The following is a 23301-nucleotide window of genomic DNA, read 5'->3' as shown; positions in this document are numbered from 1 at the left end:
TTATATGAGATGTTATGTCATAATAATGAGTACTATCTCATTAGTATGACAGTATATTATTATTATGACTTAACATATAATTATTTTGACTAATCATCTCGTTATTATGACTTAGTATTATATTGTATTATAATTATGAAGAGTTTTTTTTCTGTAATAGTGGGAACTTTCCTTTAACTGCACCGTAGACTCCGCCCACCCAGCGCTCCTCTGGCAGACGCCGGCGTAGCGGAGCGAAGCAGCGACTGGTGTTGGCCGACGGACAGCGAGAGACCTCGGGAGTGTATGAAGCCGACAGCTAACTTTAGGCTCACTTTGCCACACAAAGTCGTCGTACGTCAGTAAACGATGAGTACATCCGAGACTTTGGATCGAATGGAGCTGTGCGAAAGCCTCCTGACATGGGTACGTGGTGAAATAAGAAGTTTTTTTGGTGATTTGTTTCCACTGACAGACAGTTCCCCGGCGTCGGCTAGGCTAGCAATCAAACTGTTAGCTGAAGCTAGCTCGGTGAGCTAACGGGGCAGACAGGGCTACGCTGGTTACGTATGCAGGCCAGCTGTTCACTGCTCTAGCTGCTGATGTGTTGTTTGCTAGCCGCCAGCAAACCGCCTACCCACTCAGTATTTTTGGTTCTAGCTAGCTCTGTGCAGCCGGGCATGAAGCTAGCTCAGTTCTTGTTGTCGTATTTTGTGTCCAATGTTAAAACAGTAGATATATGGCGTTTACATCTGTATTGTGCATCTAACGTTCCATCGCTGTTTCCAGTTTGAGTCCGGATTCCTGTCATTGTTGCCCAGTGTCCTTCCCTTCCTTGATTCACTGCTTATTGAAACAAAGCCTAAATGCAAGGGAGCTCTTTGAGTCAAAGCTGGAAACAGACGTTCCGAGTGAAAATGGGCATCACAATGTGGGTCACGTGTAGCCTTTGATACGTTGTTTACATCATAGCATTTGTGCTGTTTCGATTGCGACTGCTTTGTGTGACATGTCATATGGAAACTGCATAGGCGGTTTGACTGTACACATCTGGCCTTAATGTCAGTGGTGGTGTATGCTGAAAACAAACATATGGCGTTGGTTAAAGTGGGGTTAAGCACCGGTGAGCTCCCCCATCTTCTGCATAGTCTTGTGCTTCCTCATTTGTCATGCAACAGCACTGTAAAATCGACTTGTGGATTCCCATTTTAAAAAATTGAGAAGCTGACACTCAAGAGTGTAAAGTGTCCCTGTCCACATAAACTTGCGCTTAAAACAGTGTAAAATCATTTTTTTGATATTGAAAAGTTAAGACATTGAAGCATTAAAGAACCAATTCAAAATTGATCCTTTTGTTGCAAAGCGTATTCAGTTACTACGACCTCGGCTTAGCTCAGAATGGCTTTTCTATGGCCCTGTTCAGACCTGGTATTAACATCTCTCCTGAGTGATTCAGTCACATGCATTGATCAAAGCTCACTGATTTTAATCTGGCAAGACAAACGAACACAAAGCAAATCTTAAACTAGACTATCTAAGTTATTCAGGCCCTGTGATGCTAATCGGTTTTCAGTTCATCTATGTTGCAGCTCACACATGTTAAAACAGTAAAATGTTAAATATGCCATATGACAAGTTAACATAGCAGTGGGAACGAGAGCACGACAGTTTGTGAAATTTCATGTGTAAGAGAATTACACTGAAGAAGTAGTCCATATCCAGTTACTTCATGGTCAGTGCTTCAAGGTTCAGCAATTAATTTGATACTTTATTTATTGGGAAATAATCCTAAGTGAGCTCCTGACATCACGTGACTCTGTGTTTACACCACCACCAAGTTTCTGTTGAAAAATTACAATTTCAAGCCGCCAAGAATTCACGGCATACTTTAAATCCACAGAGATCAAACCATGCATTGCCAAATTTGACAGACTCAATGTATGTGACCATAACTACGCCCCTGGATGCTTTTCATGTTATGGATGAGTATAGAGAGACCATAGCTCTATAATGGTGGAACATGACTAGCTTTTAAAAAAAAATCTTTTTCCACACTGATGAGCTGGTTACAGCCAGGAACAACTTAAAAGCCTAATGCAAAGGGCGTCATTCACTGAAGCCTGGTCCCCAACGTAATGTCCGAACACCACAAAGCCATTGATCTGCAGTGCTCCCCTGCACTTCACATTGGGCATACAATATGTCCTGTTTAAAGCCTTTGTGCTTCAGTGGTATGTGTGCCACAGTTTTGTTGATGTGACATGCAGCCAAGCATGTGCAGCTCACATGCCAATGAAAAAGTGTTGCTTCAATATGTAAATAAAGCAACAGAAACCAGAATAACTCATCGGCACCAGCCAATGTAGGTACTGATCAAGCTCCCAAATGTAAAAATCCATAAAGCATATTACGTTTACATTCTCAGAAATTCTTTATGACTCTCTGTTGACTGGCCATTTTTCTTCTTTCAAGGCCTTTTGTTGGTTGTCTGTTTTTGTGGTGGCCTGGCTCATGAAATGTTTTCTTTCCTTTCACGTCTTTCCTGTAGAAGGAAATGATGTGGATCAAAAACATCGCTGTGTGATGGAGAGAATGACCATGTAGTGTTTAGAACAGTGGGCCTGGTTGCAACCTTGCTTGTCTTGTCACTGTAAAGAAGTGTGAATAGATGGATGTGTGGGAAATTGAAGTGGGTGTAGTTTTTCTTAGTCTCTCATTGATGATAATCTCATATAATTATGGATATTGTCTTGTTTTTTTGTCTGTAGCCCGTTGTCTGCCTAATTGTTGGAGAAACTATCTTACTTGCTTCTTGAAATTCCAGTGAGCGGGTATAAAGAAGGATGATAATTCTGATATTTCAGGGTGGGCACATACAGTAAGGTGTTGTCAGGGGATATGCTTAAAAATGCTGCTCCATATCTCAGACCATGTTTCCAAATACATAAGCAGTAAATTCTAAAATAAAAGTAAAATATAAATGAACCGAGCACTGTAAATGCAGTTTCATCAGTTTGTTTATGAGTTTGAAATAAATCCATTGGTGCCTGTGAGTGTAGTTGGAGAGGGAGTTGTTCTTGCATCATGTTTATTTTCAGAGACTTGAGTAAACACTTAAACAGCCGTCATCTCCAATGCTTTGGCAATTCTTTCCAACCCAAACGCTCGGAGCTGCTCTTCGTTGAACGACTTGTTACGTTTGAGACATGAGATGAAAGGTGAAACCGACGGGATGACATGACATGCAGGCACAGATTCAGTCATTTACTTCCTGTTAAATCAAACATTCCTGCTCCCAGTTTCCCCTCCTATTTTGGTACGTGGACTGTCTGCTTTTACTTCTGTCTGAGGAGACTTTATGCCTGGAGTAAGAGTAGAATAGAAGGAAAGACGGGTAACAAAGTCATGCCATGTGCCGTAATTTAATAGAAAGACAAAAGTGGATGTGCTTTAGTCCACCCACTCATATATTTATTGCCATTCTTAATCCACCCAAACCCCTGAGCGAGGAATGTATCCGTGGTGTCCACAAATGTGTGTACCAACAAAATAGTTGAATTCAGGCTGTATTTGCGAGTGCAAGTCGTATTTTTTCTGAGAATGTCTCACAGCTTTTCAGGTGAATTGTTTGTTGACTGCTTGTCAGCTTAAATGAATTAAACCGTTTAACACCGACGTTGTTTTACCCTCGCACCCATCGCTGATATGTGTGTGTGTTTATTGTTTAGATCCAGACGTTTGGAGTGGAGGCTCCATGCAAGACAATAGATGACATGACGAGCGGTGTCGTCATGGCCCAGGCGCTGCAGAAAATGTAAGTTCTCACGCTGGAGAATTTGAAAATGGAACATTTTCATCGGAGTTGGCTATATTTCCATTGTTATGTTTATGTTTTATAAAGGGAGTTTTGGCTTTCCTGTCCAAACATAAATATATGTTGTAGAACAGTATACTTAAACACTGATGAGCACTTAGCGATCTTCCCGTTAACCCCATTTTATATGTGGTTATGCTCAACAGTCGACCACTGAATGACTCCCATCCCTGACTTTCTTGTTGTTGTTTTTGTGTTTCGTTTTAGAGATATTGTGTATTTCAGCGACGCTTGGATTAGTAGAATCAAACCTGAGGTTGGGGACAACTGGAGACTAAAGGTAAGCGTCGCACATTATTTAATATATGGGACTGAGAGGTTTAGTTGTAATCTGTATTGTAATTATTGTTGGTCTGAATTGTTAGTATTAATATTTCTGCTGTTTTTTTGTTTTTTTTGCTAAATGTGCTTTCTATTTTCAGGTCAGCAATTTAAAGAAAATTCTAAAGGGCATCCTAGACTATAACCAGGAGGTAAGGCCAATCTAAAAAAGACTAATTCTAGTTCCTGATACTCAGACCTTTAAAATAAAACAAAAAATTACATGTTTTCCTTCCGTTTAGATCTTGGGCCAGCACATTAATGACTTCACTCTACCAGACGTCAACCTCATCGGAGAACACTCTGATGCAGCGGAACTTGGAAGGATGCTACAGCTATTACTGGGCTGCGCTGTCAACTGTGAGCAGAAACAAGGTGCACTGTCCATCTTGTCCTGTCACATCTTCTCTGGTGTTGCATTGATGCAACAGCTGCACCAGGAACTTGAATTGAAGTGTGTTTCCTTTGTTTTCTCTAGAATATATCCAGACCATCATGATGATGGAGGAGTCAGTGCAGCATGTTGTCATGACAGCCATCCAAGAGGTATGGTAGGAGTCTGATTTATATTTTATTTCCTTTGTTATGACGCATCGCCACGATCAGCTGAACAGTCAATGTCCACCAAACACTAACCAACCTTTGTGTTTCCACAGCTGATGAGTAAAGAGACTCCAGTGATGGGAGGAAATGACTCGTATGTGGATCTAGACAGACAGGTATGAAGGATGCTGAATAGAAATTTTCCTTGCATCACACCTCAGAAAGAAAACACCTCAGACTCACGCTGTCACCCTTCAGTATCTGGATTTTCCGCCAAATTTTCATTTGTAATTTCTGTAAATTGTTGTTTCTCTGTTCTCAGCTGAAAAAAACTGTCGAGGAGCTGAACGATGCTATGGCCACCAAGGAGGAGATTGCCCAGAGGTGTCGAGAGCTTGACATGCAGGTTAGTTCTGCTCACTTTTAATCCCCATTTAAAAAAAAGAAAGAAAAGACCTTTAGAATACTCGTTTTTACATAATAGCAGGTGGTAATATATTCAACCAAATACCGGCTTTATTATTAATGTATATACATAAGATTTGCGCTCTAGTATAATTGGAACTGTTTGCGAATGGTTATTGATCATTTCCTCAAGATAATGCAGTTTTAAACCTTTAATCCTTATCTTTAAAAACAAGGCAGACATGTCTGTAAAAAAGAAAATATGAAAAACTAAAGTCATTTCATAATCTGCACTGATTTGTGCCAGTGTGTAGATTTCAACACCATGAATTTTTTGTGAGATCCTGTTGACAAAGAAACACACAAAGAAACAAACAGGCACAGATAAAATCAGACACAGGGTTCTCTTTTATTATATTTTACTATTGTTCTGACTGTCATTGAATATTTTTGGTCACGCCTTAAACATATGTATATTTCCGCCTGTGTAATTCCACATGATGCATTATTTACTTTGAGGTTGTTTTGGTGTTCTTGGATAATAATCGTAGTCGACATCGTTTGAATTCGTTTCCTGTCGGTGACGCAGCCGCTTCAGAAAAATGGAGCTGTATTTAAATCGAAAGTGTTACCTACTTTCAACTTGTGTTCAATCAGTTTCCTCACTATGCCTGACGATCTCAATGCTGTGTGCCTTGCTTTAAAGGCCCTCCATTTGCAAGAGGAGCGTGATAGACTGAGGTTAGACTTAAATGAGCTAGAAGAGAGGGTAAATCCAATCTTTCTTCTTTCCCGTCTTTTCCTTCCATCCATGCTGTGTGGTGTGTTTAAAAGTCCTGGATAGTTTTTTTGTTTTTTTGTTTTTTTTCTCAGTCTGCTTGCACCAGCATCCCTTTAGGAATCAAGATTCCCTCCTATTTCCCCTTATTATGTGTGCATGGGTGTACACATTTATGCACAAGTGTGTGTGTGCACACATGTATATACATTGTGTTCCCAGGACACACATCAGCTAGAGCTCTGTGTGGGTGTGTCAGATGTCATCCCTTCAATAATAACCCTGCTAGCTTATTGTGATTCATGCTATCCCACAGCAATAATAGGCAGCAAGAGGAATAGCTTGGTTTGAAAAATTGACTAATAATTCCAAATTTTTCACAAATCTGCTTTAGATCCCTCTCCCCCCCCAATCACGTGTTTGGTGTGAGCTTGTTGCAGTGAGAAATTTTTTCAGAGTGGTGCAAGTTCTCTCAGAGTGCTTCTACATAACAGTGTCACTGACATTTAAATGGCATACATTTTACACACTAGAGTGTTACACGAAAATAAAAATAAGAAAACAGGCGACCAGATCTGGAACCTACGGAAGAGGATTTGGGCCATGCAGGAAAAAAAATATTTGAGTTCTGACTTGAAACTCAGAATTCTGGCTTTACTCTTAGAATTTCTGAGAGTAAAGTCAGAATTCAGATTTCTGAGAGTAAAGTCCCTAATGTGGCCCTAATCCTCTTCCGTAATTAAGCTCTAACAAAAATAAAGAACTAGGACACAAAAAATGTTCAACACGAGTTCACGGGCAGTTCACGAAGTGCTGCTTGTGAGAATGCTGAATAAGATCCCTCTCACTTACTCAGTTACAGTTGCTGTATCGTTTGTGAATATACTGTAAGGCACACCTTACCATAATACTGTAAGGTTTTGACTATAAATCCAAAAACATGTAGGGCTTAGATCGTACATAAGCATAAGATAGTGAAATCAACCAGCTTCTTGCTTTTGCTTTGTGTGGAGTTTGATTCCCCGTCTCTCACACTGTGAAGACACTATCAAACCATATGTAGCCCTCTTTGCTGTGCTGGTGTGTCTGATGTGTCCTTGCATTCATATAGTGAAGTTGATACTGCAGTAATGTTTTCAATTATTAGACTGAATACTGTAAAGAAAATGTTAAATGTGCATTTAAGTACGTAGCTGCTCCCTTCTAAAGGCCACATTATACTTCTCCGACTGCGTATGCGTTATCCGTCTGCGTCACCACGGAGACGCCTCGAGCATTTATACTTCTGCGTCGTGGTGACGGACACTCGCTGCAATTTCCCGCCCGATCAGTAGGGGTCGCTGCGCAAGGTTGTTGTGCTTCTGGCTACAGTGAGCAATGGCGTCCGAGAAAGAAAGAGAGAGAAAGACTGTTGTTGTTGAAAAAGTGGCCGTTTCTCACTTTTCTGTGTCACGGAACGCAGTTTTAAGATAATTTGAGGCGAGAAATTGGCCATTTAGAGTCTAAACATGTGCTGTGTGTGTTAAGATATGACGTATTTATCGTTCGGCAGCGGCGTTATCGGCGGGGATCAGCTCCGCCTCTGTCAGGACGCCCGGAGCGCACTGAGAGCCGGCACAGAGCAGCTTAGCTCGGCCTGTCCTGAGGACCAATCGCAGCTCTTGCCGTCTCCGTAGTCCCTTGACGGAGTGACGGACACTTAAAAAATATTTCGTGCACCCGGAGACGACGCAGAGGCTCTTCGACAGGTTCTGCGTCGACGCAGAGGACTCTGCGTAGCTACGCAGAGCACTTTACGCAGGAGTATAAATTGGGCTTTAACTTGTTAACCCCCCCCCCCAGGTTGCAGCCCTGCAAGAGGAGAAGAGCAGTTTGCTGGCAGAAAACCAGGTCCTAATGGAGAGACTGAACCAGTCTGACTCCATAGAGGACATCAACAGCCCAGCTGGACGCAGACACCTCCAGCTGCAGACACAGCTGGAGCAGCTACAGGAGGAAACTTTCAGGTGTGCAATCACAAGGATGATTGATAATCAGAACTAGGATTAGTTAAACTAATGTCGCGAATCGTTGATGATTTTTCTCTCCGATTTATCTTAGGTTGGAGGCAGCGAAAGACGACTACCGGATTCGTTGTGAGGAGCTTGAGAAAGAACTTATAGATGTCAAGTCGCAGAATGAAGACCTTGTGACGCTGGCTGACGAAGCCCAGTCCCTCAAGGATGAAATGGATGTTCTCAGGTGAGGAGTGATGTAAAAAAAAAAAAAAACTTTGCCCGTGTAAACCGCACTAAACTAAACTAAACACGAGACAAGAGACAAGATTCCAGTGATTGTTCACAGTAATCTGGTTGATCTGGTTGTGCAAAGACTTGCACGCTTTTATAGAAGCATTCATTGTTTGGCAGATTATGTTCATTGGGTGCATTTTAAACTGCCTTAATTCAATCTTAAAAGTTGTTTGACTTTAATCAACCAATCAGTTGTTGTTGCAGCATAAATATTTAATTAACTTCATTTGCCTATTATCGTGTTATTTCATAGTCCCGTGACAGTAAAGCTTTCTGTCTCCGACGTTTTAGATTTAACCTTAACAAAGTGACACCTGCTTGTTGAATTCTCCTCTAGGCATTCGTCGGACAAAGTGTCCAAACTAGAGGGCACGGTGGAGCACTACAAGAAGAAACTGGAGGACATGGGACTTCTCAGAAGACAGGTACACAGTTTTTTTTCCCGAATTTGTTGTCACATTAAAGCACATTCAGCAACATTCATTTGAAAACTGTGTGGTTGGAAAAGTGAGGCATAAATTTCTGACGCTGACACTGATTTTCAGAATAAGTTAATGGAGGAGAAGAACACATTGCTAATGCAGACCAACGTCGGTTTGGAGGAAGAGCTACGAAAAGCGAACGCGACAAAGGGTCAGCTGGAGACATACAAGAGACAGGTACTCGGCCAACTGACAGCTCTGTCTGTGTGCGTCATGTCTCCTCTTGCACTTTCCTCTAACTGTTTCTCCTCCTCTGCACAGGTGGTCGAACTTCAGAACAGACTATCGGAAGAGTCTAAAAAAGCGGACAAGATGGAGTTCGAGTACAAACGCGTCAAAGAAAAAGTGGACTCCCTACAAAAAGAAAAAGATGTATGCACACGCGTATCACAGCAACATCCACAAAATATCACTTTCCGATGTGTGTTTGTGTTGCCAAATTGTCTAATTGTGTCTTCATGTCTCTCTGCAGCGTATGCGGACAGAGAGAGACTCACTGAAGGAGACTATTGAGGAGCTGCACTGTGTCCAGGCTCAAGAGGGACAGCTCACCTCTGGTAAAGAAAATGGCTAAAACCCAAGTGGTTATGCATTGACCTTTTGAAAATTACAGCTGAAATAATATTGGTTTAAACACTTATCCGTTTGCCCAGGTCTGTTCCCTTTGGCCAGCAACGACGGCTCAGATTCACTGGCTGCTGAGATCACCACGCCTGAGATCCGGTATGAGTTTTGAAAACAATAATGTGTGTGTGTGTTACTTCATCGATTAGCCAGATAGTTTTAAGTTTGCTCATCCTGCTCGAAAAAGAGAGCCATCTTTGTACTGAGTTATGTAATAGTTGTGTGCGAGTTACATCAGCCTGACTGCTGCTCTCCAAGAGGGGCTGGGCTTTTCTTCTGATAGCATTAAGTGGCTGGATTTTGCAAACATAAAAACAATGAGGATTTTCATTGAACTACTAATCTTCCAAAAAAAAGCTGCTCCATGAAAAGAAAAGTTACTCATGCTAAACTAATCCAGGTTATTCCGTACCCTTTAGTGGCAGATAATGAAAAGCTTCTGTCCCTTGAGGTGATGTCAGATCTTGCAAGAATTTGCAACAGTGCTGTTTCATGTGTGATATCTAAGAGATGGAATAGTGAGTGTGTGTGTGAACTGCAGAATTAGCTAGCTAACTTTGTGAGTCATGCTCATTTATGTCCGTCGCTGGACCTCAGCGTCCGCTGGGCGTGAAAACAGCCAAAGAAAGTTTTTTTTTTTTTTCCACGCAGCATCTGGAAGTGATTAGTTTTTGGCCGTGTTTGTCTGAACTGAACAGAGCCAGAAACACAGCTGGAATCACACTTATTCTCCGTCTACTGCAGTGTAGGAATCACAAGTCTAACCGAGGAAGTCCATGCATCAAAATAACTACTCGTCTGCACTGCAACTTCTCACCTCTGTCTTCTTTCTCTCCAACTTTTACTAGCAGCCTGCTGTGAGTGTGTTAAAACACTTAAGTCGGAAAAGAGTGAACAACCACACCCTAAAAACCCATATAACAGACTGTACTCTGTGCCATAAAATGAAAATTCATGCTAATCTGTTAAGTAGATGGCTTAAACTTGGGATTGAGGGGAGTTCACAGTTTTATTTGTTGATTCTCCGGTTTTTCCTGCTCTTCCTGCATTATTTTTATCGTAAATACAGTGTCATGATTAGGAGACAGGTAGCCAAGGGAACACCGTAGAGCTGAAACAGTTAATCGATTAATCGATTACTTAATTAATCGTCAACTATTTTGATAATCAATCAGTCAAATTTTATTTATATAGCCCACAGTTTACGAAACACAGTTTGTCTCACGGGACTTCGCAGGGTTGGTAGCATCCTCCGTCCTTAGACCCTCGACCAGGGTAAGGAAAAACTACCAGGGAAAAAACCCCTATAACAGGGAAAAAGAAAGAGGTAGAAGTCTTAGGTAGAACCACAGGTGAGTGATCCACTCCCTGGACGGACAGACGCGCAGTAGATTTTACCCAAAACATACAATACACAAAAATAAAGAGTAAAAAGTCTTTAAATGCCAGGATCCATCTGGGTCACTGGGTTTGTCGCAGCCTGTAGCGAAGGCTGTTGTAGTCAGAGACTTGGGGATGGCGGAGTCCTCCTTTCCATCCTGGGGTTTCTGTCCTTGACAGATTAATCGATTACAAAAATAAGGAGTTGCAGCTCTAGAACACTGAGGGTTGCAGCATCATCATCAGTTTACGTTTTGGTCTTGGGAATGTCCCTATGAGCGAGTTTCTAGGTGTCTCTGGAGCATGGTGGTGGCAACAAGAGATCCGTAATTCTGTTTACATTACGGGTGTATTCACAAATAATGCTAACACGAATAAGCTCTCATTCAACTGTGACTCGGGCTTACTTAATATGATTATATATAATGATTTGTGCAAATATTAGTTTAATCTGGAGAAGATAAAACAAACGCCTAATATGTTCTTGTCTTGAGGTTGTTTTTGTAACGTACGTGGGTTAAATTCTTCATCGCCTATCTTCATTTTTTTGTGTTGTTTTTATACAGAGAACATTTGATCCGTCTCCAGCACGAGAACAAGATGCTCAAGCTGGCTCAGGAGGGGTCGGACAACGAGAAGATCGCGCTGTTGCAGAGTCTCCTGGAGGACGCCAACAGGAGGAAGAACGAGCTGGAGACGGAGAACAGGTCAGCTAAGGGCACGGCTATGCCGTAGATTAGCGGCATTAACTGGAAACAAAGAGATGCTTGATTGTTTACAGCGCTGGCTTCAGAAAGTAACAGTTTGTATTAGTCAATTGGAATTGAGCTAATTTCCTTGTCTTGGTTTGTTCATGTTATTATTATTAATGTGTAACTCAATCTAGCGTTCATTCATTGCTCCTTAAAGACTTTCTGTGTCTTTTGTGTTTGACAGCCACATTCCTGCACCTCTTGTCTTACCACTGTGTAGCTTTGCTTCATTGCTTTGTTGAAACTATGTTGTCCGACTGGTCCTTTTTTTTTTTTTTCTGCCCTTTTATCAAGGTTAATCAATCAGCGCCTGATGGAGGAACAGAGTCAGGTAGAGGAGCTACAAAAGACTGTGCAAGAGCAGGGATCGAAAGCAGATGATGTGAGTTCCAAACTGTTTGTTGTGTTCGTCCCTGATATTAAACACCACAGAAAATCAAATAACCATTGTATCACACCTGGTAAATAGAGAGTCCTTGATTTACTTTTCTCTTAATTTTCTACTTATCATCAACATTATCAAACACCCATCATGTCCATGGCACGTTTTGTGTTTGTGTGTGGTTTGCAGCATTATAAAATTGTGTATTCTTCTGGCATACTGTACATAAATGCCTTGTTTTAGTTGGCTGGGTTAAAAGCACCAATGCATCAGCGAATAAATTCACTTTAAGAGCCTCATATTGTCACAAAAATACAACTTCATCTGATTTGCATAGTATTACAGCCCTCACTTATCAAATACGCCAAATTCAGTCATATTCATTAAAACATTGAACCAATGTCTGGATATATCATCCTACACAAAAAGAAAAATGTGTATTCTTCTCTGTTCCTTGTCTCCAGTTTCTAGTATGGGACTACTTGTATTTAGGAAAAGGAGGTTTGGATCTTCTCCCAACTGCAGGGCTTATGTGTGTGTGAGAGATCGCATGCGTGTGTGTTTATCATAACCATTATGTGTCAATCAAAAAATCTTTTAAAATGTGGCTGTTTCCGGGTTCCTTTCCTGTCGACGCGTCTTTGCACCCAAGATAAACGGAGCACTTAACAGTAATTTCATTGTTTTGAAAGCAGACACTTCCGTTATTAATTAAACCTGAATGGAGAAATGACAGCGACATCGATCTGAAACTAGCAAAATCACTCATAACAGCACTCCCAATTACTATCGCAATGACAAAAATGCAGAGTAGTTAACTGAACGTACTCTGTGATACTTTTTGTCTCTGTAATTCCAGCATTTTATCTTGTGTTTGATAGTTTTACAAAAAATTAGTCAACAAAGTACACCAAAGTTATTTGGGTAGAAATTTAAACAGACTAGAAACCTGAGTATAGGGACCTCCAGCAAGGCTATTATCTATAAATCTGTCTGTTCTATGCATTTGTTACACTGAGTTGCTGCACAGGGGCAAAGGTCTTTATGTCCTGCTAAGTTTGTAGATACTGTAGCTGACTGACACCTTCTGTCAATCCTCAATCAACACTTAATCTAGATTTTTTTTTCCCTCCTTGTAGAAAACCAACTGTTTGTTCTTGATGAGATTATAGAGCATGGAAACCTTTTTTTCTCATGTCACCATCCATGGGATTTTGAATCCACAAGGATTTGGTGGCACAGGATCAAAAAAAGAATAATCGAATTGTCTTTGTGATTATATCACCCACACTGCACTGGTTTAGTACCAATATTAATTATCTAGTAATTTAATCGAAAACATTTAAAATCTTTGATACAGGATCAGTTTTATGGTTATTATGGTTGTTATTTCCCCCATATTCGACTCTATGCTTCCCTCTGTTGGATGCCAAAAGATATATACTTTTTTTTTTTACCCTTGACCAACCATAATTTGGAAACTATATATATGTGTATATATATATACGTATATATATATATATATATGTATATGTACATTTGTATATATATATATACATAAATATATATATATATATATATATGTGTGTATGTGGGTATATATAGCATAAAGTGTCAACCATTTCATTTAGTTGTGTCACACACTAAAGGTATTAAAAACATTAGAAGTACACACATCACCTGAAGTGTGCTGTAGTTCCTGCATTTATTCAGCAGAGGAGCTGCTTGAAGGATCCTCTTTTGTTGAAGATGTATATTAATATATATGTAACACAATTTTCATTTTTTCGTCTGTTTCAGTCTTCCATTCTGAAGAAGAAGTACGAGGAGCACATGTAAGTCATTTTCTCAAAGATGACCCAGACCTGTGTTTTTACTTAGTCAGGATTGTGTTTAAATTAAGTTTCCTTGTTATTTAATTCTGGAGTGCTTAACATGAAATGCTAGACAAAAAAAAAAAAAAATCATCGCCCACAACTTCATAACAAAAAGGTGCTTTGTTCTTTCGACCAGGGAGAAAGTGCGGGAGTTGAACAACGAGTTGTTAAAGAAAAACACCCTCATCGACGAAATGGAGCCTAAATACAATGCCAGCAGTGAGTTTGTAGCCCTGTTAAATCAAGATCTGCTTATTTTGCTGTTGATTGTCTTCTTTTTGCAATCTGAAATGACTTGGGTCGATCAAACCTAAGCCTTTTTGTGTCGTTCCCCCTTAGCCCAACGAGTGGATGAGCTGGAAGAGGCCTTGAAAAAGAAGGATGACGACATGAAACAGATGGAGGAGAGATATAAGAAGTACCTGGAAAAGGCCAAGAGTGTGAGTGGATTTTGGAACGACAGCGTCATCAGAAATGTGCTTTGCATGCCTTGCTGTCGTATGTGACTTTAATGTGATTGAATATTTCCCCCCACCCCCCTCCAGGTGATCAGGACCCTGGACCCCAAGCAGAACCAGGGTTCAGGTCCCGAGGTCCAGGCCCTGAAGAACCAGCTGCAGGAGAAGGAGAGGATGTTACACTCATTAGAGGTAATCACTCCTGTCAACTAAGAATTCAAAAAAATCTTTTACCATCCAGCTTAAAAATCTTAAATGTCTCTTTACTTGTCCTTCAAACAGAAAGAGATGGACAAGACCAAGAGCCAGAGAGATTACGAGGAGAGGCTGATTGTGTCCGCTTGGTACAATATGGTGAGAAGGACTTAAAAAACTGTGACAGACTTTCTTATGCTACGAGAATTCTTCTTAACTGAATCACATCCTCATGTAAAGCTGGCGTTGTAAAGCCAAGAGTGAGTAATTAAATAGTCATAATGTGCAAAATGTACAAGATTTTTACCACTAGAGGGCAGCAGAGACTGTTCTGTGGCTTCAAGACACTGTTTGCCCCTTCTCAATATTTGATCAGTGGCTGGTGTTAATGGTTCAGAGTTTCTTACATGTTCACTAATCTTGTGTGTACTGAATAAACCTAAGCATCCTGCATAAATTCTGACGCAAACTGTGCTTTTTGAATCTCTTTTAAGACTATTTCAACTAATTTTTCCTCCTTTATCCAGGGTATGTCCATGCAGAAGAAGGCGGCTGAAGAGCGACTGGCCAACACCGGTTCTGGTCAGTCCTTCCTGGCCCGGCAGAGACAAGCTACCAGCACACGGCGCTCCTACCCCGGACACGTCCAGCCAGCTACCGCAAGGTAGATGACGGCCCAAAACAAAACAAACAAAAAAAAAACCTGCCACAAAAACTACCCTTTACAATGCCACTGAACTTTAATAATATACAGTACATGTGCTGTCTTTGACGCACATCTTTTTCCGTTCATTTCTAATGGAAGTTCTTGTTTTCCTTTCTGCTTATTGATTATAATTTTTCGTTTTTTTTCCCCCCTTCTTGATCAGATCCATGAGGTAGAGGTGCCAGACAAGGCTGCCCAAATCTTGCACCACTTATGTGTGTGTGTGTTTTTTTTCCTGACTAAGCATATTTTACCCTGACTCCTGTGATTCCAGGCTTCCTACCTTTTTTTTTATTTTTCAGCTCTCAGCATATTTAACAGGCTCTGACTAAACACTCTCTCCCCCTGTTTCAACCACTGAATTTCCCCCACCTGTGCTCTGTGGCAAAACCATATCAGGCAGTTAGTGTTTGACCCTGAGGCAGAGAATCCTTTTGTCTTTTTGTTTGAGAGGAACTCTTCTGCCTGTTCATGCGGAATTTATACACATCTCTACCTGTAATCACATTTGAGGATTCGTCTTGATGTTCGAGCAGGGTTGACAGACTCTCTGTCCTGTTTTAATCTGTTATGATGTAGCTTTAAGGAGGTTATTTTTTACACGTCAATCCATTTCCTAAGAAGTCACGGTATATACAGTAATCGCTTACTAATTAATTAATTTAATCGTCTCTGTTGTTGGTATTACATGGTTTGGAAAAGAAGGGCAACTTGGTGCATAGTACAGCAATAATTGTAAAAGCAAACTTGTTCCAGAAAGTGCAATCCACAGTTGCTTAAGTCCCCCATGTTTTCGTTGTGCACAACCGCATTAGTTTTTAGGTTTTTTTTAGCTTCACCAGCATTTGTGATGTGTGGTTGTCTTCCGGACAACACTTTGTGTGCCATAGTATTCGGTTGATTCAAAAGTTTTTACTTGAGTCATAACTTGAAGTTGTCCCTGCATCTCTGCTCCTCATACTGTCTGCTAGAAACAGGGTTGAGTGTGTGAGCAACCACAGAGAACGTAGACTTATGCAGACTTTACTTAGAACTTATCCCCCCCCCCCCCCCCCCCCCGCTGCCGTGTAACATGTTTTCCTTTGCATCTGTTGTCACCTGACCGTCATCTCTGTCTCTCCTCCCCTTCTTAACAGCAATGTCATTGCATGACTCGTGCACCAGTGAACTGGCCAAGCCTGGCTGTGGGCTGAGCCGCGTTCAGGCAGGCACTCGATGCATGAACCCCACCGACCTGCCTGCCTGCCTGCCTCTACTGTTTGCATGACTTCTTTTGCCTTGACTCGAGCCTGCGAATAACCAGCACGCCCGCCAACAGCATGAGCACTAACAGCCTTCTGCAGAGTCATGCGTCGTAACCTCGAGTCAGAGGAAGGGGACGCGGTCGGGAAACTCCTCCCTTCGTTCGATCTAATACTCCCCGCTCTTTGTTCCTCTCCATCTATAACCCGACCCTTCCCACCTTTCTCCATACCCTTTGTGGACATGTCTGCTTGTGCTCCCCTCTCCCCTCCCCCCTCCACCCGCATCAAGTCTGTTACGATTCAACCAGCAGTATGTTTTACGAACAGTTCGGGCAGAGGTAGAGCATCACAGTGTTATGTGTGACCAGCTGCTTCAGGATACCTCAGTGACACATCATTTCCTCACATCACTTCTGATAAACGTGGTCAGTGTGGACAGTTGGTTTTCAGTAAAAGAGAAGTATTTTTACAGAGAAAAAAAAAAAAGAAGAAGCCTTTTGCAATCTTAGAAGTGGTTTTACCATGAGTATTAGTGAGTACTACAAGTTGTGAGCCTCTGGGACATTACAGGTTTACCCCGCGAGGCGTCTGGACAGTTTGCAGTAGGAGCATAGGATGGGAAAAATGTTGTTTTATTTTTTAAATTAACAACTTTGTTACAGACCTGCTTTTATACACAGAAAAGCCCCCATTAAGCCCACTCCAATTTTATTTTTTAGTGTCTGTGTCATCTGTTTCTTCTTAATACGCACATGGAATACACACATATTGCACACCATTACTACTATTTGTGTTACATTTAATGCCCCTTTTCATTTAACTATGAATTCCTTATTTAATAGAAAGGTCAGACGATTAAAATAAATAAGGATAAGGAGCTGTGCGTTAGTCCTTGCAGGCTAATGTAGAGTATTTCTCTCAACGGAAAGGGATAATAAAAACAAATTGGCATTAATAGAAGGGGTAACCACAGAGCAAATTCAGCACAAATTACAGTATTACTTAGAGTGAATTTGAATTCATGTTGTACGTTATGTGTAGGTTTTTTTTTAATAAACAATCATCTAATTTAAATGTAATATTCCGAGTTGACAAATTGGGTTAGAAAGACTCCACCTGGACCTGAGGACGTATGCATATTATAGGCATAAATGCATATGTTTATTCAAATTGGAGATTTCTTTGATTTCTTCCGTGCCTTTTATTTAAAAAAAAAAGAAAGACTAGTTCTGTTGTATCATATTATATCAAAAGAGAGAAAGAAAATCTCCAAAATTGACTTAAATCACCGACATGATACATTTATATTGTATAGATTCAGTTGGTTTAATGAGGGCTCTCTGTTTTTAACCTATTTTACTCATAATTATTATTATATACTGTCATCTTTCAATTCAATATGTGCATTTTTTTTTTTTTTTTAATCTCAATTGCTTATTTATTATTTTTGCTGCTTTAACGGCAGTGCTGAGTTTGTTTATATGAGTATTATCATTATTATTATTATTATTATTATTATAATATTGCCACTGTTACAATGGATTTCCATGCGACTGTCAAATACTTGTCTTATGCAGCAAAGGAGATGGAGGAGGTGGCGGCTCGTCATAGTGTTTCAAAGATGTCGGCTCAGATCAAGTGTACAAAAAAAAAGAAATGCAAAGTCACATTTTTACCTCCAGTTGTTTCGGGGAAACTGAGTTTCTGCGACTCCTGCGAGAAGAAACGTACCATGTTTTAAAAAAACGACCGTTTCTTCCACACAAGCACATTTTTGACAATATCGTTGTTCAGTGAAGTTACTGTAAACCATCACGATCATCTCATGTTTTCCAGTATTTGTAAGTGACCGTAGCAAAGACCGGGGGGGGAGGGGAGGGAGGGGCTTTGTTTTGTTGGGAGACGTGTGTTCATTCGATGTTGTCAATGCATGTGTAACTGCATTAAAACGATGTTTGCACAGAATGTAATTATAATTTTTTTTTATATAAATTAAATCAGATTCCACATTTTTGGATTCAACTGCATTTATATTCCGGAAGATAGTGATTACAGTCGAGTACAAGTTAATTTTCAAATGAAATGGGATGATGTGTTTTTTTTGTTTTTTTTCCCTTTGGTTGTGTGTCTGTGTTTTGTAAACCACTTGCCATTAACATCAGCAGTTTGAGCTGTAAGTTTTATTACACAGAGCTCCTGACCGTCCACCCCCTCCATGAGTCTTTGGTTTGCTATAGAGAATCTGTATATAATGGAACACGTCCACTGAATGGTTGACCTGTTTTCAAGTTAAATCAGGGAGGAGTCGGGGAACTTTTAACTTGTGTTGTTATTTATCCCGTTTCCTGACCCTCCAATCAGTCACTGTATGTGTTGGCTTTTGTGTCTGTGTGTATTCCTAATATTAACTTTGCGGTCATTCAACCCGGAGAAACTAATGATTCTTTTTTGGACTGCATTCATGCCAAAATCTTCCCAGTGGAGAAACACAGAGGAATCCAGCATGATGATAACACAATTCAAAAATAGGCCATAGTTTGCTATATTACTTACATACTATCCAGTGTCATTTGACGACTATCTACAATGTGGTCCAGTCAAAAGTGTGTCACAAAGACAAAAAAACAACACAATTAACGGGATCTTATCACGGTGTCTGCAGTATTTTTCAGTTTTCCTCTTTGGAAAACCTTTTTCTTTCCATGCCGAAGTAGCAAATGACCTCCTGTTTGCCAAGTTTTATATACAAATATACATTTGTACATATTTTACGTGACGGTCGGCAGAGGAGGTGACTGTGTGTGTGTGTGTGTCATTTGAGGATAAGGAAAAGTGTCTCGGTGGATTTCATACTGCATCGGTCCAGTGAGGACCTGTCGATGTGCTTCCTACACTGCAAAACTTGGAAATGACATTGTAAATAAAGCTTGTATAAAACAGGCTGCTTTGTCTTTGTTCTGTGGAACTTGACCAATATGAAGGAAAAAAAAACAAAAATGTACCGCATGATATCGGTTACCATCTTGTGGAAATACTTGTTTTAGATAATGTACACAAATGCTTCAATCATTGACTTAATTTAATTGAGGGTTTTATTGTAGAAACAGAAAAAACTACCCTTAAGCATGTATATGAATGTATCACTTTAATGTCCCGGTTAATGAAATTTAGTTTAGGGCTCCATAAAGGTTAGCTTGTTAGCCCCTGGGGAAAAAAAACATGGACACAAACTTATCTTGGGTTTAGCCATGGTTAACAATAACAGTCGACAACAACAACAACAGTGTAGCAACGACATTTTAACACTTAAATGTGCACATTAATGCAATGTCAATGTGAAACGAATGAGACAGAAGTGCAATTAGCATTAGCATTAGTACTGTTACTATGGACATGAGCAAAAGCTGTCTTGGAACCATATTTCTGGGTTTTATTGTCCTTAACCCAGAGTTAGAACGTCCCCTCAACTCATTAAATTATAATTTCTGACAAATGAAATCCAGAGGTAGCATAAAACCTTAGTTTAACATGTACTTCATGTTCTTCAGACAAGGACTTTGCTAAAGAGTCGGCCATTTTGTGCCTCCATGTTTCTACAGTAGCCCAAACGAACAGACAAACCACAGTGTCTTTTATGGGAAATTATGATGTTCTCCAATGTCTTGTTCTGTCCACAAGCCAAAATGATTCATTCATAATGATTTTTTGTTTACATGGAGCATAGAAACTAGAAAATATTCACATTTAAGAAGCTGAAAAATCAGAAATATTTAAAAAAAAAAACTCAAACTGATTAATTGATTATCAAAATAGTTATCAATGAATCAAATAACCATTGTAGCCCTATTAGACTTGGTCGATCTGTTACATGTTTTGCCTTTCCCACTTCCACACGCCTCAGTGTCATCACTGTCACAAATACAGCCGTTTTTAAGAATCTGCTTCTTACACACAAACACAGACAGGTCGGTCATGGGAAATGATATCAATCCTACATGCCCCTCGAGGCTGCGGACACAGGAACTTCCCTGTATCAGTGTCCCATTCTTCATTCCTAAGAGTTTCTCTATTCTCTCTCTCTAACCTCAGCCTGTGGGTACTTCCTCCTGACGCCTGATGTCACGGCGGAGGTCCAGAGTCAATAAAAAATACACGTCTCTGGTTACGCGCTCAAGAAAGGAACAACATGATGGGTCTGAGTTAAAAGAGATGAGAAAGAAGACAGTGACACACCGTTTCCATATATTTATTTGACCCCTGTTAGATTTCAAATTCAATTTACAATGAATTTAGTGCGCCTTGTGATGTTGTTAGAAAAATTTGACTGATTGTGCATGTATGAGCAGAGGTGGATAGAGTACTGAAGTACTCTTCAAGTAAAATTACCTCTATTTTGCTAACATTTTTACTTAAGTACAAGTAAAAGTACTGGTCTAAAAGGAGTAACAGTTACTTTTTTAACAAGGTCGGGGTTATTTTTTGTGTCATGCAAAAGGGACACGGGAACACAAACCTCACGTTAATTGATTTTATTTAAAGGCAAACCTTTACCAATGAAAGTGCTGACAAAATAAGATATGTAAAGACATAATGTATCAGTCGAAAATGGGTCAAAGGTCACTAACACTTTAACTTTCTCATTCACTCAGGGACTCACTCATCATTCACATGTCCTTATCCTTCACCTGTCCTTGTCATTCACCTGCCCTCATCATTCATTTATCTGTCCTCATCATTCACCTGTCCTCCACATTGTTCACCTGTCCACATCGTTCACCTGTCCTCATCAGTCACCTGTCCTCATTGTTCATCTGCCCTCATCATTCACCTATCCTCGTCGTTAACTTGTCCTCATCATTCACCTGTCTTCATCATTCACTTGTCCTCATCAGTCACTTGTCCTCATTGTTCACCTGTGCCCATCATTCACTTGTCCTCATCAGTCACCTGTCCTCATTGTTCACCTGTCCCCATCATTCACTTGTCCTCATCAGTCACCTGTCCTCATCGTTCACTTGTCCTCATCAGTCACTTGTCCTCATCAGTCACCTGTCCTCATCAGTCACTTGTCCTCATCAGTCACTTGTCCTCATCAGTCACCTGTCCTCATCGTTCACTTGTCCTCATCAGTCACTTGTCCTCATCAGTCACCTGTCCTCATCAGTCACTTGTCCTCATCAGTCACTTGTCCTCATCAGTCAAATGTCCTCATCATTCACCTGCCCTCATCGTTCACCTGTCATCGTCATTCACCTGTCCTCATCATTCACCTGTCCTAAAGGCATTATTTTCGTGGACAAATTTTTAACATTGGTGTATGCTAGACTTTCAATGTTTACACATCTGTATCTCTTAATTTTCTTCAGAGAAAAACATTTAAATACATGTTTAAGGAACAATTTCTCCTGAACGTTGTGTCTTTAAAACACAAATATTATAACTCAATACAATGTAAGTTTGAACAAAAAAATAAAATAATGAAAGATTAATAAAGATAAATGTAAAATATATATATATAGGTTAGTAAAAGTCATAAAAACATTCAGACAGTGAGTCATGAGTTTTGTGTATACAGTGGACAACCTGCATCACTGACATTCCTCCACTACTGTGGTCCAGACCAAAAAACCCCCGACTCCTGAAACGTGTCCACATGGTGTCTGATTCATTCTTACTCCACAATGGTCAGACATTCATTCAAAAAAACAGATTAATCACGTGGATTAAACAGCAACAGCCGCCACAGTTAAACTGTAGCTGCATTGTGAGAATTTGACATCATAATTTGTGTGGCCTGGATGTCGACTGAATGGTCTTTTTGTTCTGGAGTTCTTCAGAATCCACCTTTTAAAAAAAGAATTAGAATAAAAGTTTGACACCTGCAATGCTGTGTCGGCTAAAAAAGAAAAAACGTGGAACAGAAACCCAACCAGCATCACAGAACATGACTTCTTTTACCCCGTAAGTGCTGTCAGAGTAAGAACATTGTTTTCAATATCCAAAGAAAATGTTGTCATTGATCCCAGATGTTTTTATGTTTTTTTTTTGTTTTGTTTTGTTTTTTACTCCTATGTTTCTCAATATTGAAGTAATTACTGAAAATTTCCACCGGGAGGGAAATCAGAGCGAGCTCAAGCTGTCATTTTGCCTAATGAAAGAGCCTGTTATTATTTCTTCAAACTTTAAGGTTTGGCTGACAATATGGGCTTTATGACACGTTCAATTTACATTTCAATCACACTGGTATGAGGAGGAGGAGGAGGAGGAGGAGGAGGAGGAGGAGGAGGAGGAGGAGGCCCTGATAACACAAGGCTCTCATTGATGCCCACACTTCAGGGCGCCTGACGACACGGGTCAGGTTTGTGTTTCAGCGCTTTTGAACAACAGCATGGTGAATAATTGACCTGTGATTTTTACACACACACACACACACACACACACACAGACATAGAAAGAAGGAAAGAAAGAAAGAAAACCACACACCCACTCAAACACAGAACACTTTCAGGCAACCTCTCTCCATTCTTACATTATCATTTTTGGCATGACTTCATTGAGACGTAGGTGAGTGGTGCACCGCAGGAAACCGAAACCTTATGCTCGGGCTGTTGACACAGTAAGTGAGAGGAAGAGGAAAGCAGAGTTGCTCGTTAGATTGCGATGACCTCTTTGAATGCCAGAGGTGGAGAGAAGTGTGACGGACAGTACTTGAGGACTCGAGAACGGTCATGAGACGACTGTGATTCCTTCATGATGAAGATGTTTTTGACCTTCACTCGGGTTTGTTATGCTCTTGTGGAATTGATGTGGTCATAAAGGTCGTGAGTTTGATTCCCAGCTTCACTACACTTAGAAATAAAAGTGCTGAGTAGAACCATATAAGGTTTCTTTCGGCTTATTCTCACAGGAGAATCCTTTTTGGCTTTAGGTAGAACCTTTTTTTTATAAAGGTTCCACCAAGAACCCCTTTAAAACCCTTTATTCCGGGAAAGGGTTTTTCAGAAGCAAGT

At 40.4% G+C, this 23301-nt stretch overlaps 1 protein-coding gene across 3 annotated transcripts; it reads left to right on the top strand.

Moving 5' to 3' along the window:
* The first annotated feature begins 263 nt into the window (after window positions 1-263).
* On the top strand, window positions 264-18147 carry hook3 (hook microtubule-tethering protein 3). 3 transcript variants are annotated; one of them, XM_083902996.1, is made up of 25 exons: window positions 264-405; window positions 3708-3793; window positions 4061-4133; window positions 4276-4326; window positions 4417-4549; window positions 4653-4720; window positions 4831-4893; window positions 5040-5123; window positions 5829-5891; window positions 7743-7906; window positions 8001-8141; window positions 8529-8616; window positions 8737-8850; window positions 8935-9045; window positions 9146-9230; window positions 9327-9396; window positions 11244-11384; window positions 11724-11811; window positions 13612-13646; window positions 13825-13907; window positions 14028-14128; window positions 14234-14338; window positions 14429-14500; window positions 14869-15005; window positions 15211-18147. In XM_083902996.1, exons 1-25 carry the CDS (start codon window positions 349-351, stop codon window positions 15221-15223), a joined length of 2226 nt encoding a protein of 741 aa, XP_083759122.1. In that variant the 5' UTR covers window positions 264-348; the 3' UTR covers window positions 15224-18147. The 3 variants fall into 3 exon arrangements, with proteins under 3 accessions (XP_083759122.1, XP_083759123.1, XP_083759124.1); XM_083902997.1 differs by lacking the exon at window positions 5829-5891; XM_083902998.1 differs by lacking the exon at window positions 5829-5891 and having other exon boundaries at window positions 14869-18147.
* Window positions 18148-23301: the final 5154 nt, after the last annotated feature.

This window comes from Microchirus variegatus, assembly GCF_963457635.1.
Source record: "Microchirus variegatus genome assembly, chromosome: 16".
NCBI classification, from domain to species: Eukaryota; Metazoa; Chordata; class Actinopteri; order Pleuronectiformes; family Soleidae; genus Microchirus; species Microchirus variegatus.
The sequence above is the reverse complement of the archived record's forward strand: the minus strand, read 5'-3'. Positions and strand labels throughout refer to the sequence as shown.

Excerpts from the sequence above, each read along its gene's own strand:
- hook3 (XM_083902996.1), top strand. The coding sequence starts at position 349 with ATGAGTACATCCGAGACTTTGGATCGAATGGAGCTGTGCGAAAGCCTC. Across the intron at positions 5,124-5,828 it reads GTCGAGAGCTTGACATGCAG|GCCCTCCATTTGCAAGAGGA; the intron begins GTTAGTTCTGCT and ends CTTGCTTTAAAG. Across the intron at positions 9,231-9,326 it reads AGAGGGACAGCTCACCTCTG|GTCTGTTCCCTTTGGCCAGC; the intron begins GTAAAGAAAATG and ends CCGTTTGCCCAG.